Source organism: Scyliorhinus canicula, chromosome 7, assembly GCF_902713615.1.
Source record: "Scyliorhinus canicula chromosome 7, sScyCan1.1, whole genome shotgun sequence".
In the NCBI taxonomy this organism is placed as follows: domain Eukaryota; kingdom Metazoa; phylum Chordata; class Chondrichthyes; order Carcharhiniformes; family Scyliorhinidae; genus Scyliorhinus; species Scyliorhinus canicula.
In genome coordinates, this window is record NC_052152.1 from 206,026,761 (window position 1) to 206,044,094 (window position 17,334).

At 47.5% G+C, this 17,334-nt stretch overlaps 1 protein-coding gene across 1 annotated transcript in view; it reads right to left on the reverse strand.

Moving 5' to 3' along the window:
- The window catches only part of LOC119969747 (embryonic polyadenylate-binding protein-like), a 62,491-nt gene that overhangs the window by 35,965 nt on the left and 9,192 nt on the right, over positions 1 to 17,334 (reverse strand). The window contains 7 exon segments of the mRNA XM_038803786.1: positions 1,315 to 1,410; positions 7,725 to 7,862; positions 9,413 to 9,507; positions 12,101 to 12,240; positions 14,290 to 14,409; positions 15,394 to 15,395; positions 16,093 to 16,292. Coding sequence (XP_038659714.1) covers positions 1,315 to 1,410; positions 7,725 to 7,862; positions 9,413 to 9,507; positions 12,101 to 12,240; positions 14,290 to 14,409; positions 15,394 to 15,395; positions 16,093 to 16,292 — 791 coding nt within the window.

The window sequence follows — 17,334 nt, forward strand, 5'->3', positions numbered from 1 at the left end:
GGGGGGGGGGGGGGGGGGGGGGGGGGGGGGGGGGGGTTGCCGAAACACTGTTAATTTCTCAATTTTATTAATGCAGAGTTTGAGATATGTTCAGAGTCACAAATCTTCAGAACCCGCTGGCTGGATTTGTACCATCACAGCTTCTATTACAGAGACAGCATCTTGCCCGCAGTCTCCCCATTAATGTTAGGAATTTGCATATTAATTGCCCATTTAATTGCTGCAGAACGACAGGTCTGGTCGATGAAAAGTGAAAATATCCTTTCAACAACATGGTCCTGTTAATGGAGAGCAGAACAAACAATCTCCCTCCCAGAATAGAAAACAATTTAAATGCACAGTTGCAATGCTTCAGCTGTTAAAATAAAAGGATCTTGAATATGCAAGATTTGAATTTACAACAATTTCTCTTTTCCTCTATTTTCTCCTCTCAATCAGCCCAGTCTTCCCCCCCCATTTCTCTTTCTGCCCCCGCTGATTTTATTGGTTCAGATTTCCTCTTCCTCGGTTTCTCCCTCAATCCTCAAATCTCATTGGTGAAGATAGACTGTTAGCCCCACCAATCAGCAAGGGCCCCTTTTTCTCAGATCACAATTACAATCCTCTCACTCCCAGCAAGGCAACTCAAATGAATCAGGGTGTGCAAGAAATTCTAACTAATGGGGTGCACAGCGAGGGGGCCCCATTCCAGTAAAATAATCCATTGCTCCTAGAGGTGGACACCAACATGGATGAGGTAAATTACCCAATTCAACTTGTCCTGTCGATGATTATCCAGGAACTCGTGAGGTCACCAAGACCAACGCTTAGCGAGGGTCTGGTGTCACACACAGGCAAACCTGGGTAGGGATAGAAAGTTCCTGTCATGTTGAAACTAGTTTGGTGCCTCTAATTGAATTGAAATGATAGTTCCACAGATTTTTGATTTTCCCTCATCGTTTTCTGATGCTCGTTCCCAAAATACCAGACTTAGTGAATTTAACTGCTCAACTTTCTAACGTAGGATCTAAGCTCTATCTGTGGGATGTTAGCCCAATATCAGGATATCATGTTGCCAGGCAAGAACCCAAAATAAGGCACTTCTTTCAAACATCAATGAGATTGCAGGATTGAGGGAGAATCCAAGGAAAGGGAAATCTGAATTCAACAGATAGTCAAGGATTTCTTTTAAAAATACACAATTTAACTATCAATCCTCCAGAAGGTTCATTTCAAAAAACCACCCCCAGTGCCTCCCCAAGTGGTCTCCCAGTCGCCAATGGTGACGTTTCCTTCCCCCAACATGCTGGTGGGGTGTTGACGTCTTGTTTGTACCTTTGCGCTGGTAATTATTCCATACGGAGAAAATTCCTTCCTCAAACATTCGTCATCAATTCCATCATCTAGATTCTTCACGTACAAATTCACTCCCTGAAAACCAAGAACAGGCAGAACAGTTGGGGCCCAGGGTGCGAGGTACAGAAATGGGATCAAACAGATTGCATTCTCCACCCCAGATTCTGGTCTTGGTGCTGTGCTAGCTTCACCTCAAGAGTAATTACAGAGAAACACAATACCAATTGGCAAGTTAATGCCACGCTGTTAAAATGAACGACCAAAACGGTTGCATTTCACCAATGTGGCACTCAGGAGGGTCTCCAGAAAGTGTTGGAAAAACTCCAAGGTGAACAGAGGAACCGTTCATGTTTTAGGCCAATGACCTTTTGCCAGAAGTAGAAAAATTGAGACATTCTGACAAAAGTCATTGCTGAAATGTTAACTTTTTAAAAATTCACTTATGAGATGTGGACGCCACTCGCTCAGCCACAATTTCTGCCCATTCCATTTTTTGAAAGTTTTTAAAAAATTCCAATTAAGGGGCAATTTAGCATGGCCAATCCACCTACCCTGCACATGAAATGAAAATCGCTTATTGTCACGAGTAGGCTTCAAATGAAGTTACTGTGAAAACCTAGTCGCCACATTCCGGTGCCTGTTCGGGGAGGCTGGTATGGGAATCGAACCGTGCTGCTGGCCTGCATTGGTCGGCTTTAAAAGCCAGCTCTTTAGCCCTGTGCTAAACCAGCCCCATCTTTGGGTTGTGGGGGTGAGACCCATGCAGACACGGGGAGAATGTGCAAACCCGAGGCAGACAGTGACCCAGGGCTGGGATCAAACCCTGGTCCTCAGCACTGAGGCTGTGCTAACCACTGCACCACCCCTATTGCCCATCCCTAGTTGTCCTTGAGGTGGCAGTGGTGGTAATCTGTCTGCGGTGTAGGTACACCCACAGTGCTGTTAGGGAGGGAGTTCCATCCCCAGCGACAGTGAAGGAGCGGCCGATATATTTCCAAGTCAGGGTGGTGAGTGACTTGGAGGGGAACCTCCAGGTGGTGGGGTTCCCAGGTATCTGCTGTTCTTGACCTTCTAGATGATAAAGGTCGTGGGTTTGGAAGGTGCTGCCTAAGGAACCTTGGTGAGTTGCTGCAGTGCATCTTGTAGATGGTACACACGGCTGCCGCTGTGCGTCGGTGGTGGAGGGTTTGAATGTTTGTGGAAGGGGGAGCAATCAAGCGGGGCTGCTTTGCCCTGGATGGTGTTGAGCTTCGAGTGTTGTTGGAGCTGCAGTCATCCAGGCAAGTGGAGAGTATTCCATCACACTCCTGACTTGTGCCTTGTAGAAGGTGGACAGGCTTTCGGGGTGTGGGGGGGGGTGTGAGCTATTCGCTGCAGAATTCCCAGCCTCTGACCTGCCCTGGTAACCATAGCATTTATATGACTGGGTCCAGTTCAGTTTCTGATCAATGATGACCCCCAGGGTGTTGATAGTGGAGGATTCAGTCATGCGAATGCCATTGAAGTCAAGGGGCGATGGTTAGATCCTCTTGTTGGAGATGGTCATTGCCTGCCACTTGTGTGGAGTGAATGGAACTTGCCACTTAGCCCAGGTCTTGCTGCATTTGGACACTTCAGTATCTGAGGAGTCGCAAATGGTGCTGAACATGCTGCAAACAGCTCCATTGTTGCAAATGCTTCAACTTTTATTGTTTGCACAGATGTGCTGGGCTCCTCTATCATTGAGATGGGGATGTTTGTGGAGCCTCCAGTGAGCTGGTTAATTGTTCATGACCATTAACAGCTGGATGTTGGAGGACTGCAGAGCTTAGATCTGATACGTTCATTGTGCAACAGCTTATCTCTATTACTTGCTGCTTATGCTGTTTGGCACCTCATTGTTCGGTCTGCCTGGTGTTGCTCCTGCCATGCTCTCCTGCACTCTTCATTGAACCAAGATTGATACCCTGGCTGGGTGGTACGGGTAGAGTGGGGGATATGCCAGGCCATGAGGTTGCAGATTGTGGTTGAATACAATTCTGCTGCTGCTGATGGCCCACAGCGCCTCATGGATACCCAGCTTTAAGTTGCTGGATCTGTTCGAAGTCTATCCCATTTAGCACGGTGCTAGTGCCATTGAGTGCGATGGAGGGTCCTCAATGTGAAGACGGGGACTTTGCTTCCACAAGGACTGTGCAGTGGTCACTTCTACCGATACTGTCATGGACAGATGCACCTGGAGCAGGCAGGTTGGTGAAGATGAGGGCAAGTATGTTTTTCCCCAGGGCAGCACGTGGCGCAGTGGTTAGCACTGGGACTATAGCGCTGAGGACCTGGGTTCGAATCCCGGCCCTGGATCACTGTCCGTGTGGAGTTTGCACATTCGCCTCCCCCCCCCCCCCCCCCATGTCTGCGTGTGGGTTTCACCTCCACAACCCAAAGATCTGCAGGTTAACTGGATTGGCCATTCTAAATTGCCTCTTAATTGGAAAAAAATTAATTAGGTACTCTAAAAGTAAGTCTTTCCCTCTTGTTGGTTCCCTCACAACCTGCTGCAGTCCCAGTCTAGCAGCTATTGTCCTTTAGAAGTCAGCCAGCTCGGTCTGTGGTGGTACTACCCAGCCACTCTTGGTTACAGACATTCAATTCTCCCACCCAGAGTACCCTTGCCACCCTCAGTGCTTCCTCCATGTGGTGTTCAACATGGAGGAGAGCTGATTCATCAGCTGATGGTGGCCGGTACGTGGTAATCAGCAGGAGGTTTGACCTGGTGCCGTGAGACTTTGCCCTGAGTTGGATGTTGAGGACTCCCAGGACCACTCTCTCCCGACTGTACACCACCTTGCCGCCACCTCTGCTGGCTCTGTCCTGCCAATGGGACAGGACATACCCAGGAATGGTGGTCTCTGGACATTATCGGTGTATGATTCTCTGCGTGCGACTATGTCAGGCTGTTGCTTGACTAGTCTGTGAGACAGCTCTCCCAGATTTGGCCCAAGCCCCCAGATGTCAGTGAGGAAGACTTGGCAGGGTCGGCAGGGCTGGGTTTGCTGTTGCCGTTTCCGGTGCCTGGGTCGATTCCGGGTGGTCCGTCTCGTTTTATTCCTTTGGAATACAACCGAGTGGCTTGCTGGGCTGTTTCAGAGGGCATACATCAGTCAACCACATTGCTGTGGATCTGGAGTCAAGTGTAGGCCAGACCAGGTAATGTTTCCTTCCCTAAAAGTCAACTGTGAACCATGTGGAGTTTTACGACAATCGACAAGGTCATCGTTGGACTTTTAATTCCAGGTATTTCATGGAGGTTTTAAATGCCACCACCTGCCGAGGTGGGATTGATACCCCGACCCCCAAACATTACCCTGGGTTTCTAGGATACGAGCAACAATACCACTGTGCCTCCACTTTCCCTTCCACAGACGATGCCTGAATTCCTGAGTATTTCCAGCATTTTGTTTTTATCCCAGATCACAGACAATGCCTGACTTCCTGAGTATTTCCAGCATTTTGTTTTTATCCCAGATTTCCAGCATCTGCAGTATTTTCCGAAAACCGCTGGGTCTCATGCTCAACAGGAACGGAGAAATTCACAAAGTAGACTACACAGGATTGCGGCAGGCTAAGTTGAGGAGGCTGGAAAAAGGCAAATTAAATCACTGCCCCTTTTAACGACACCAGGATACAAAAGTAAACAAGGTGCGCGAAAATAACATCGGTGGTTAGGCCATAGCTGAGTCCAATTCTGGGCACTATACCTTAAGAGGGGATGTCAATGTTTTGTCGTGCGGTAGGTGTTTAGACTGTTGTTTGGGAAACGGCAGCTCTCCCAAAAGTACGCTGCTCGAGTCAATAGTCCTTTTCACCAGAACTATTTATTTACAGCTAGAATTCCCACATTTGGGTCTCTGCACAGACAGAGCATCTCCCCCTTCCAGATCGCCTCCTGTGTCATGCGACCTGACACCATTACGACATCAGCATCATGCATGGGCGGCACGGTAGCACAGTGGTTAGCACTGTTGCTTCACAGTGCCAGGGTCCTGGGTTGGATACCCGCTTGGGTCACTCTGTGCGGAGTCTGCACATTCTCCCCGTGGGTTTCCTCCGGGTGCTCCGGTTTCCTCCCACGAGTCCCAAAAGACGGGCTGTTAGGCAAATTGAGCATTCTGAATTCTCCCTCCGTGTACCCCCAACAGGCGCCGGAGTGCGGCGACTAGGGGCTTTTCGCAGTAACTTCATTGCAATGTTATTGCTAGCCTACTTCTGACAATAAAGATTATTATGATGCTCCTGATATTAACCCTTTTCTCTACAGTCACAGCCTTCGAAAGGGAAAAGAGATCGACTGGAATGATAGAGATATGGGGGTTGAATAGAGGGAATGGAGAACGTTTGAGACAGTCAAAATAGAGATGGATTTGAGTCAGGAAAATAAAAATTCTCCCCCCTCCCCCATGTCATGAGGGCCAATAAACAGAACGAAGATTTAAGGTGATTGACAAAGAAAAAGAGGAGAGCGACGAGGCGAGGATTGTTAGGATCTGGAACACACTGCCTGGAGGGAACGGGGTTCAAGAAATTATCCAGGAAATTATCAAGAGGCCACAAATTCTAAATAATTGGCTAAAGGAGTAAAAGGTGATGAGGGGAAAGATTTTTCACCAGATTGGAGTCTGGAGTGAACTTCCTGGGAGGGTGGTGGAGGCAGGTTCGATCGAGGTGCTGAAAAGGAAATCGGATTGCTGTCCGAAAAGAGAGAATGTGCAGGTTATGGGGATAGGGCAGGGGAGTGGGACTGGGTAGAGAGACAGTGCTGACTTGATGGGCCAAATGGCCTCCTTCTACACTGTAAATTCTTTGAAGATGTAGAGTTGACCAGGGAGAACTGGTGGATGTGGTTTATTTAGACTTTCAGAAAGCTTTCAACAAGGTCTCGCTCAGTAAATGAATATGTAAAGTTAAAGCGCATGGGACTGTGGGTGGCGTCTTGCGATGGATAGAAAACTGGTCAGCAGACAGGAAACAAAGTTGGAATAAACGGGTCTTTTTCCAATTGGCAGGCAGTGACTAGTGGAGTACCACAGGGATCTGTGCTGGGACCCCAACTATTCACATTATATATCAATGATTTGGATGAGGGAACTCAACGTATTGTCTCCAAATTTGCAGATGATACAAAGTCAGGTGGGAGGGTGAGCTGTGAGGAGGATGCAGAGATGCTTCAGCAGGATTTGGACAGGCTGAGTGAGTGGGCACATGCATGGCAGATGCAGTATAGTGTGGGTAAATGGGAGGTTATCTGCTCCGAAATGAAAAATAGGAAGGCAGATTATTATTAGAATGGGTGTAAACTGAGAGAGGCGGATACTCAGCCAGACCTTGGTGTCCTCGTGCATCAGTCACTGAAAGTAAACACACAGGTACAGCCGGCAGTAAAGATGACAAATGGTATGTTGGCCTTCATAGTGAGAGGATTTGAGGATAGGAATAGGGGTGTTTTACTGCAATTGTACAGGGAATTGGTGAGGCCACACCTGGAGTATTGTGCGCAGTTTTGATACCCTTATCTGAGGAAGGATGTTGTTGCTATGGAGGGAGGGCAGCAAAGGTTTACCAGGATGATTCCTGGGATGGTGGGACTGTCATATGAGGAAAGACTAAGTTGGTTAGGATTATATTCATTAGAGTTTAGAAGAGTGAGGGGGGAATCTCATAGAAACTTATAAAATTCTAACAGGATTAGACAGGGTAGATTCAGAAAGAATATTCCCGATGGTGGTGGTGGTGGTGGTGGGGGGCGGAGGTGGTGGTGGGGGGCGGAGGAAAGAGGCCAGAAATAGGGGCCATAGTTTGAGATAAGGGGTAAACCTTTCAGAACTGAGATGAGGAGAAATTCCTTCACCCAGAGACAGTGGTGAATCTGTGGAATTCACTACCACAAAAACAATTGAGGCCAAAATGTTGTCTAATTTCAAGAAGGAATTAAATATAGCTCTTGGGGCTAAAGGGATCTGGAGGGGGGGGGGGGGATCAGGGTATTGACCTTGATGATCAGCCATAACCATAGTGAATGGTGGAACAGGCTCAAAGGGCTGAATGGCCTCCTCCTGCTTCTAAATCTATGTTTTCACGTATATAAAGATTCGGTGATTTAATAGCAACTTTCAAAAGGGAGTTGGATAGATACTTGGTGAGGAAATATTTTGGCAGGTTTAGGGGAGACAGAATATGGCAGAAGGAAGAGGGACTAATTGGAAAGCTTTTCAAAATAGCTCGAGCAGACATGATGGACCTTTCTCTGATTGTGTGTGATCATGTTCCACAAAGGTGAACTGTAGTCAGCAGGAGCAGTCAATAACCTGTTGGGATAGTCCATTTAAGCACAGACCCCAGGCTGATGAATTACTGACCTGATATCGATTGATCCGCTCCTGTTTCATCAACTCAAATTTGCGTTTCAGCTCACCCTGTCGCTCCATCTTCTTCTGAGCTCGGCCAACGTAAACAACCCGGCTGTTAATCTCTTTCCCGTTCATCTCAGCCACCGCCTAAACGCAAGAGAAAGGGGGGTTGAAGTGTTGGCTAGTGTAGACTTGAGAGATGAACAGACACTTCCAACACTGATGACGGTTCAACTCAATTTTATTAACTACTTCTAACTAACACACGATGACTGTGGGTCTAAATGATGCTAACTTAAACTAGAGACCTAAGCCTTGTCCGAACCAGTTGATTCTCTCAGCACGTGGTGTGAGTCTGTGCTGGGCTGGATGAGTTCTTGTTACACTGAGAGGCAGCACCCAGAATGAGCGGGAACCGTGGTGCCCTCTGCCTTTATAGTGTGTGTATTCTAACTGGTGATTGGCTGCGGTGTTTGTACATGTTGATTGGTCCCTGTGTGTGTCCATCAGTGTGTGTCTGCACCATGATATACTGGTAAATATTATGACAGGGGTTTTGAAGATTGACTGGGCTCAGCACTTGGATATGATTCACTAATAGATGCAAAAGTCTGCACGTCACTAACAGGAGCTTCAATCACACCGATAAGAGAACGAGCCAGCACCCAACTCATTTCACAGAACCAGCCAGCAATGGACAAGCCAGATCCTGTATGGTGGCCAGTTACAGACTTGGTCCATGTGAACGATTCCAAGGAGAGCCAATAACCAGAGGATACAGATGTAAAGACAGGGGCTGGTTTAGCACACTGGGCTAAATCGGTGGCTTTTAAAGCCGACCAAGGCAGGCCAGCAGCACGGTTCAATTCCCGTACCAGCCTCCCCGAACAGGTGCCGGAATGTGGCGACTAGGGGCTTTTCACAGTAACTTCATTGAAGCCTACTCGTGACAATAAGCGATTTTAATTTTCAAGAGATTGGCAACAGAATCGGGCCAATAAAAATAAATGCTATGATCTAGAACACGCTGCCTAGCAGATTCAACATAACTTTCAAAAGGGAATTGGGATAATTTTGAAAGGGGGAAATTTCCAGGGTTTGTGGGAATAATTAGATAACTCTATCAAAGGGACAGTACAAGCTAGAGGGGTTGAATGGCCGCCTGTGCTGTACAATTACTCTCCAGTTGCAGAAGACAGTGTTGACTGGTGTTCTTTGGTTCAAGATGTTCCCTCTGTTGGTCTCTCTGGATGCTTGCAGATCTGCTGAGTATTCCCTTCTTGAAGGTTATGGCCAATTACAGGTCTGTGTGTTTCATGTAAGAAATGGCCACAATACATCTGCAATTAATTATTCAAAATACATACTGGACCCTGGTTACAATGGTCAAGTGAGACTCCAGATCTCCAGCAGGTGTGTGCTGAGCCTGCGAGACATCCATTTAACTTCTCACCTTGCAGGGCAGCAGGGTGGCACAGCGGTTAGCATTGCTGCTTCACGGCGCCGAGCTCCCCGGGTTCGAATCCCGGCCCTGGGTCACTGTCCGTGTGGAGTTTGCACATTCTCCCCGCATCTGCGTGGGTTTCACCCCCACAGTCTAAAAATTTGCTGGTTAGGTGGATTGGCGACGCTAAATTGCCCCTTAATTGGAAAACATTAATTGGGTACTTTAAATTTATTAGAAAAAAAATTCTCACCTTGCGGGCATCTTTGTGCTTTTCAAAGTTGACGAACCCGAATCCTCTGGAGCGACCTCTTTCATCAGTCATCACCCGAACACTCAGCGTCGTCCCTTCAAACAAGAGAAAGAAACTTGAAAACTGGTTGATGGTTGTTCTGGGCCGTACAATGCAAAAACTCTAAACAGGCAGAGCCCGTTTTAACCAAAATAACCTCGTCAATCCTGACAAACCCCCTGATCTTTGCACTCCTCCAACTCTGGCCTCAGATTCCACTTCCTTTGGTTCACCATTGGTGTCCGTGCCTTTGGGCCCAATCTCTGCAATTCTCTCCCTCAACCTTAAGGAATAGGGGTTAGTGGGAGAAGGTGGAGACAGGTCAGCCAGGATAGTACTGAATGGCAGAGCAGGCTCGAGGGGCCAAATGGCCTGCTCCTGCCCCTTTTTGTGTTCTTGTGGAAGGGAATTTCATACACCATGCAGAGCGACCATTAGGATGAAGCACTGTCTCATATTACTTCCCATAGAGTTTTTAAATGTTTGGGGGGGGGGGGGGGGGGGGGGGAGCTAATCCTTTGTCAATTGGCAAAAAGAGTTTGATATTCAGCACTGGGAGCACCGGCTCCTACATGGAATCTCTTTCCTCACGCTCTCCTCAATGCCGAGTAGGCAGCATGAAGTTACACTTGCTGATGTTGCAATGTCCTTATCAGCCGGGTTATTGCTTCCTCCTCCAGCCCGGTGATGGAAAGACCTCAACAAAATTTAGCACTTTTATATAGGAGCAGGAGGCCATTCAGCTCGGCAAGCCTATTCTACCGTTCAATTAGATCATGGCTGATCAGTTTTTAACCAGCCTTAGAATAAAATGTATTAATCCCAGTTCTGGAAACCAGTGGACTCCCAGGCTCACCAGCTTTACAGGGAAGAGAGTTCCAGATTTCCATGATCCTTGGGAAAGGTTCTTCCTGACATCTCCCCCCCCCCCCCCCCCCCCCCCCCCCCCCCCCCCTCCCAGAACATCTTGGCTCTCATGTTTAAGTCTCTGTCTCTCTCTCTCTCCTCCTTGCCCCCACCACCAGAGGTAACATTTTCTCTCCATCGACCCATCTTAATCTAGCAATGCCTTTAATCATCTTAAAAACCTCAATTCGATCACCCCTTAACCGGGAACAGAATACAAGTGGTGAGCACTGCTGCCTCACGGCGCCGAGGACCCAGGTTCAATACCGGCCCTGGGTCACTGTCCTGTGTGGAGTTTGCACATTCTCCCCATGTCTGCGTGGGTGTGGAGGTCAACTGTTTCCTGACACATCTAATAGGTAGATGATAGTTATTTAGGATAAATATTAAGTCCCAGTTTTACCCATTTTATTTCAACTCTCAACCTCAGGTCATCTCAAAACGTAACAGTTTACAAAACAGCATAACACAGCATAATTCACTTTACTAGATTAAAACAAACACTTTAAACTGATTTAATGAATACATTTTTCAAGACAGTGTCCAAGGACAGAGCAGGATCCATAGCAACAGGGTGGCACGACAAGGTACCATGAAGGCTCTATTGTTATAACAGCTAAGCCAGCAAAAGACCAGTTCAAACTGGCCTTGATAACAGCACAATATTGCATTCTTTAACATACACAAGTACGCAGATATGAAACAATTAGAACTAATGTTGCATATTAAAGATGGACGACTTGCCGTCAAATCAGGTATGTTTGAGTCTAACCCAAACCATAGACTTAGAACAGTACAGCACAGAACAGGCCCTTCGGCCCTCGATGTTGTGCCGAGCAATGATCACCCTACTCAAACCCACGTATCCACCCTATACCCGTAACCCAACAACCCCCCCCCCCCTTAACCTTACTTTTTTTTTTAGGACACTACGGGCAATTTAGCATGGCCAATCCACCTAACCACCCTATCCCCATAACCCCATATCCCCATAACCAATTAGGATTATATTGGGGTGTGATTAGATGGCTTAAGACAGATAAGAAACAGTATAGCTGCAAGTTTCGTTCAGCCATTTTCAGGGTTTGAAGCTGGAGCTGGGCTGGATCATTAACTGGATTCCTTCCTTTCTTTTTCTTGAATCATCTATACTTTGATCTGAACTATTCACTGTTTCCCTGTATTCATATTTCATTTTCAGACTTTGACTTTTAAAGTTATTGCAAGCTGTTTGCCCAAGCAAGATAATATTTCTATGATTCTTTGAAAGCTTCAAATTGTCTACGAGTTGCCTTTTAAATGACTTTCAAATTGTAATCAATAGAACACACATAAAACAATTCCTATTTGCACCCGAGAAGTTTTAACTTAAATTTCTACTGAGTTCCAGTAATCGCAAAGTGTTGCTGAAACCAAATGGCTAAATCTATCAGTGGGCCTCACCCCCACAACCCAAAGATGTGCAGGGGCAGGTGGATTGACCACGCTAAATTGCCCCTTAATTGGGAAAAAAAAGAATTGTGTCGCTGTGCCGCCATACAATTATTTCTCAAAGAGTATTTGACCATCTCAAACCTCGTTACTCAACTCAGATTGAAACACTCCGACCCACTTTACTGTCCCAAGAAAGGCAATCTAATCCTGTACCACACCCAGTTAACTGCTGGGTCAGTACCCGTTGCCAAGCATCACACGGCAATTTTGAAACTGCTCTAGTTTGCAAAAAGAACTCAAAAAACTTACCAAACACGTTGAAGATTTCCCTCAGCCTTGTAGTGGTCATGTCTTCTCCAAAGTTCTTAATGTAGATGTTGGTGTATTCCAGAACTTTATACCCAGATTCAGCCTCGCGTTCTTTGTGGGACTTAAAATGACCGACAAACCTTTTTCCAAACACAAGCTTACACAATTAGTCATTTGCAAACAGGGGAAAGGAAAACAGAACAAAAATAAATCTTTTTTTTTAATATAAATTTAGATTACCCAATTATTTTTTCCAATTAAGGGGCAATTTAGCGTGGCCAATCCCCCTACTCTGCACATTTTTGGGTTGTGGGGGCGAAACCCACGCAGACACGGGGAGAATGTGCAAACTCCACACGGACAGTGACCCAGAGCCGGGATCGAACCTGGGACCTCAGCGCCGTGAGGCAGCTGTGCTAACCACTAGGCCACCATGCTGCCCTAACAAAAATAAATCTTCCACACAAGTTAACCGCAAACTTTTAGCATTCTTTCAGCGAATATCGCCAGAGTAAAAATGACAATTCGGAGAGGTTATCATTTCAATTTTAGCCCTTGTTGCATTTTAATGGAAGTTCTCATGTTATCTGACCCTAATGGATGTCCCCACTGCTGTCTCTATCCAGAGCACAATTAGCTTCATCATTCAGAAGAAAGCTTTCCAAACAAATTACAGGAAGACACATGAGGGGTGGAGGTGGTCCCAAGTCTGCTAGACGATCCTCCATCTGAACACAGGTGAATCTGCCTCATATCAAGGCGTGGAACAGAGCCTCAATCGAAAGCAGACACGAGCTGAGCTCAGGAAAGGCTCGATGGAGGTGACCAGCCAATCCAACAGGCCCCAGCCTCTCCAGATGGAAGAGGTTCTGAGCTGAACTATTGGGAGTGTACCAGTCACCAATTCTGGACAGGTAGGAGCCCTGATACAGCAGAGGTGGGATTAAATTAGCTCAGGCCCCTCACTAAACAGCTGGCTTGTAACGCAGAACAATGCCAGCAGCGCGGGTTCAATTCCCGTACCGGCCTCCCCGAACAGGTGCCGGTATGTGGCGACCTGGGGCTTTTCACAGTAACTTCATTGAAGCCTACTCGTGACAATAATATGTTACAACTTCACCCAGTGTCCCACTAACCTGCAACAAGGAAGCCACAAGGGTCCAGGGCCCATTGCCCTGGTCAATATTTATCCCTCAACCAAACAGCGCTGAAAATGAGAGATTATAGAGAAATACAGCACAGAACAGGCCCTTCGGCCCACGATGTTGTGCCGAATTTTTGTCCTAGTTTAATCATAGTGTCCAAAATTCTATGATAATCTAAGGGCAATTTATCATGGCCAATCCAACCTGAACACAACATCGCAGCGTGCGGGATCTTGCTGTGACATTGGCTGTCACATTTCTATTAGCAGGACGAGATCTCAATGGAAAGATGGTGCATCTGATCTGATTTTCCTCAAGTGCTAACTGCAGCATCACCAGCAGGGGGCACACATGGCAACAGGGTGGGGGGGGGGGGGGGGGTGGGGGGGGGGGGGGGGGGGGGGGGGGGGGGGGGGGGGGGTGGGGGGAGAGCATGACACTGAGGGTTTATATATTAGACAGAACACCCTGAACTTCCAATTGTCAGTCACCATGCTGAAATATCTCGGGCTTAAGGTTCTGAAAGACACACACAACTGGGATGACTTTACACAACACGGCCTCAAGTCAAAAGTTATACATCAAATAACAGAACAGCTATGGTTGGGAACATCAGCACGTCAATCTGGCCTGGAGGACAGGTCAGACTAGCCAATGTTTTGGGATGCAACTCATTGGAGCAGGTGACCGATGAAGTGTCATCATACAGATGTTGGGTGTCTTGAGTGCTCCGAGCTGGAAAGAAGTTTAAAAAAAAAAGAATCAACTGTTTTAAAAACAGAATTGGCATCGATGCAAATTTGCAAATTGGGGAATATTTTCATTTGTTTGTAATCAGTGACTCATCCTCCAACATCTCCCCAGGATTAATACATTCACGGATAGAGAGAATGATTGTTCACCACCAAGGTGCAGCCTAGGTCAGCGAGAACAATTTGTGGCTTTGTACATTTGAAAAGGAGCAGTTCGCAGCGCACACCCCTCTCCTCCCCCTCCCCCACTCCCCGTCTCTGCCCACCCCTCAGATTCCCAGACAGAGCTCACACTTTTCGATCTCATTGAGCAACCATCCCGTTCATTGTCTCAATCGCAACGGCTTGGGCAGGCTCCCGGGTTTTCAAAGTGTACAAATACCGTATCTCCTTTCGGATTCCACTCTCATCACTGATCGACCTGCAGAGATAGTTGAAATGTATTGATTTTTTTTACAAACCGAGGGGAAGCGTGCTGCGGTCTCTTTTGATGATCCATCCTGGAGCTGTACAGGACACTCGCCACCTCCTCCTCATCATGAGTTCCCTGAGCGACAAGTCCAGTACGCGATCGCAACCTGGGTTGCCCAAACTAAAATTTTGGACACAACTCCTCAACCATTCCATCCTCAATCCTCCTTCCCCCTCTCACCCCCCCCCCCCCCCCCCCCCCCCCCCCCCCCCCCCCCCGCCCCCCCCCCCCCCCCCCCCCCCCCCCCCCCCCCCCCCCCCCCCCACCCCCCCCCCCCCCCCCCCCCCCCCCCCCCCCCCCCCCCCCCCCCCCCAACCCATCCAAAATTAAAAAACCCTGCAGCACCCACCACCACCCACCCTCACCCAAAGAGTTTGAACTCTTTCCTGGCAGGCATCATGACTGGATTGGCTCAATCCCTTCCAATCAGAACCAGTTGTAGCTCCCAAGTGTCTTGGGTTATCAACTCTCGTCAGGTAAAGGGTTAATCCTTCTGCCTGACCCCACTTACCCATCACTGTCAGTGACTCCACCCACCTTGCCAGCTGAACCAGGCCCTGCCCCAGCCCAGTCAGCTCGTACTTACAATTGCGCTGTTCTAATGTGTAAGCTGCTAAAAATGTGATCAATTGGTTATGATCTATGGGGCTCGCTGCATGTTTAGTAATGAAGTCATTGCAATATTCTTATTCACATGGCTTGTGTGCACCTTTTTAAAAAAAAATAAAAAATTTTTAGAGTTCCTGATTATTTTTTTCCAATTAAGGGACAATTTAGCATGGCCAATTTACCTACCCTGTACATCTTTGGGTTGTGGGGGTGAAACCCACGCAGACATGGGGAGAATGTGCAAACTCCACACGGATAGTGACCCATGGCCGGGATTCGAACCCAGGTCCTCAGCGCCGCAGTCCCAGTGCAAACCACTGCGCACCCACCGCTCTTGCTTGTGTGCACGTTTAATCTTTGAGTGATCATCAGAAAATGGCGAGAAGTAGTGCGTGCTTTGATCATTGCGGTTGGTTTCCTCTGGCACGGTGGCGCAGTGGTTAGCACTGCTGCCTCATGGCGGCGAGGACCCGGGTTCGATCCCGGCCCCGGGTCACTGTCCGTGTGGAGTTTGCACATTTTCTCCACAGCCCAAAGATGTGCAGGATAGGTGGATTGGCTGCACTAAAATACCTCTTAATTGGGAGAAAAAAATAATTGGGTACTTTAAATTCATTAAAAAAGTGGTTGCCTTACACTGGCACAATAATCACATTGCACGTCTCGCAGTTTGTTAAATAAATTTAGATCACATGTCATCATAGCCATATTTCTGGCTGGTGAATCATTTGTACTGAAGAACACGGCAGGACAGGCTGTCAGCTGTGGTTCAGAGAGAGGCAGCAGAACCTCCAAGTCCCACTCCAGGTGTCTGTAGAATCTTACGGTGCACAAACAGGGTGCCACATTATCAAATTACAACAGCAGCTACACTTCAAATGTGTCGTAAAAGCACTTGGGGACACCCCCGATGCCATAAAAGGTGCTATAGAAATGCAAGCCTTACTCTACATATCAAGGTGAAGATGACATCTCTGGGAGCGACAGGATTAACTCCATTTGGGAATCCACCACGCTTACCTTGCAGGACAGAATGTTTCCAAAAGCAGAGAATGTATCGTACAAAGCCTTGTTGTCAATAGACTCATCCAGGTTTTTGATGAAGATGTTTCCCACTCCGGATTTGCGGAGGGATGGATCACGCTGAGACCACATGATCCGGACAGGACGGCCCTTAATCACCTCGAAATTCATAGTATCCAGGGCACGCTCAGCTGTGAGGACAAAGAGGAAATAGCCCAAATTCTTCTTCAATGTGAACATCACTCCAGCTGCTTAACACGGAGGGCTATTTAAGCTCTATTTAAGGGCTTTGGCACAGGGCTAAAGAGCTGACTTTGAAAGCAGGCCAGCAGCACGGTTCAATTCCCGTACCAGCCTCCCCGAACAGGCGCCGGAATGTGGCGACTAGGGGCTTTTCACAGTAACTTCATTGAAGCCTACTGTGACAATAAGCGATTTTCATTTCATTTCAATTTTACATCACAGGATATCACTGAACTCAGAAACAGAGAAACTAGGACCTGCTCCACACCTAATATCTTGGCTGCTTCTCCAGTCCAAAACCCTCGTCCTGCACTCTCCCTTCGAAACCCTTAGATATCTACAAATCTAGTTCCGTCTTAAATCTATTTGGTGACTTGGCCTCCATCGTCTTCCCTGGTAGAGAATTCCACAGGGTCACCACCCTCTGAGCGAAGAGGCTTCTCCTTGTCTCAGTCCCAATGGCCCACCCCGTATCCTGTGACTGCGGCCCTTGTTTTAGCACCCCACCCCCCCCCAACCGGAGGAAACATTCCTGCATCCAGTCTGTTCAACCCCATCAACATTTTGTTTTAATTAGATCCCCTTTCATTGTTCTAAATTCCAGTGAATACAGGGCCCAATCGACTGACCCAATCTCTCCTCGTACAGCAATCCTGCCAACCCAGGAATCAGTCGGGTGAACCTTTGTTGCACTCCCTCTGTGGGAAGTACAGCCTTTCTTGGAAAAGAGACCAAAACTGCCCACAATACTCTCGATGCAGTAAGATAGAGATAGAGAAATACAGCACAGAACAGGCCCTTCGGCCCACGATGTTGCGCCGAACTTTTGTCCTAGGTTAATTATAGAATTTTGGACAATTTTTCATGGTCAATCCACCCAACCTGCACATCTTTGGACTGCAAGACATCATTTGCTCCTGTACTCGGGTCCTCTTGCAATGAAGGCCAACATACCACATACCTTCTAAACTACTTTGCTACACCCGTGTG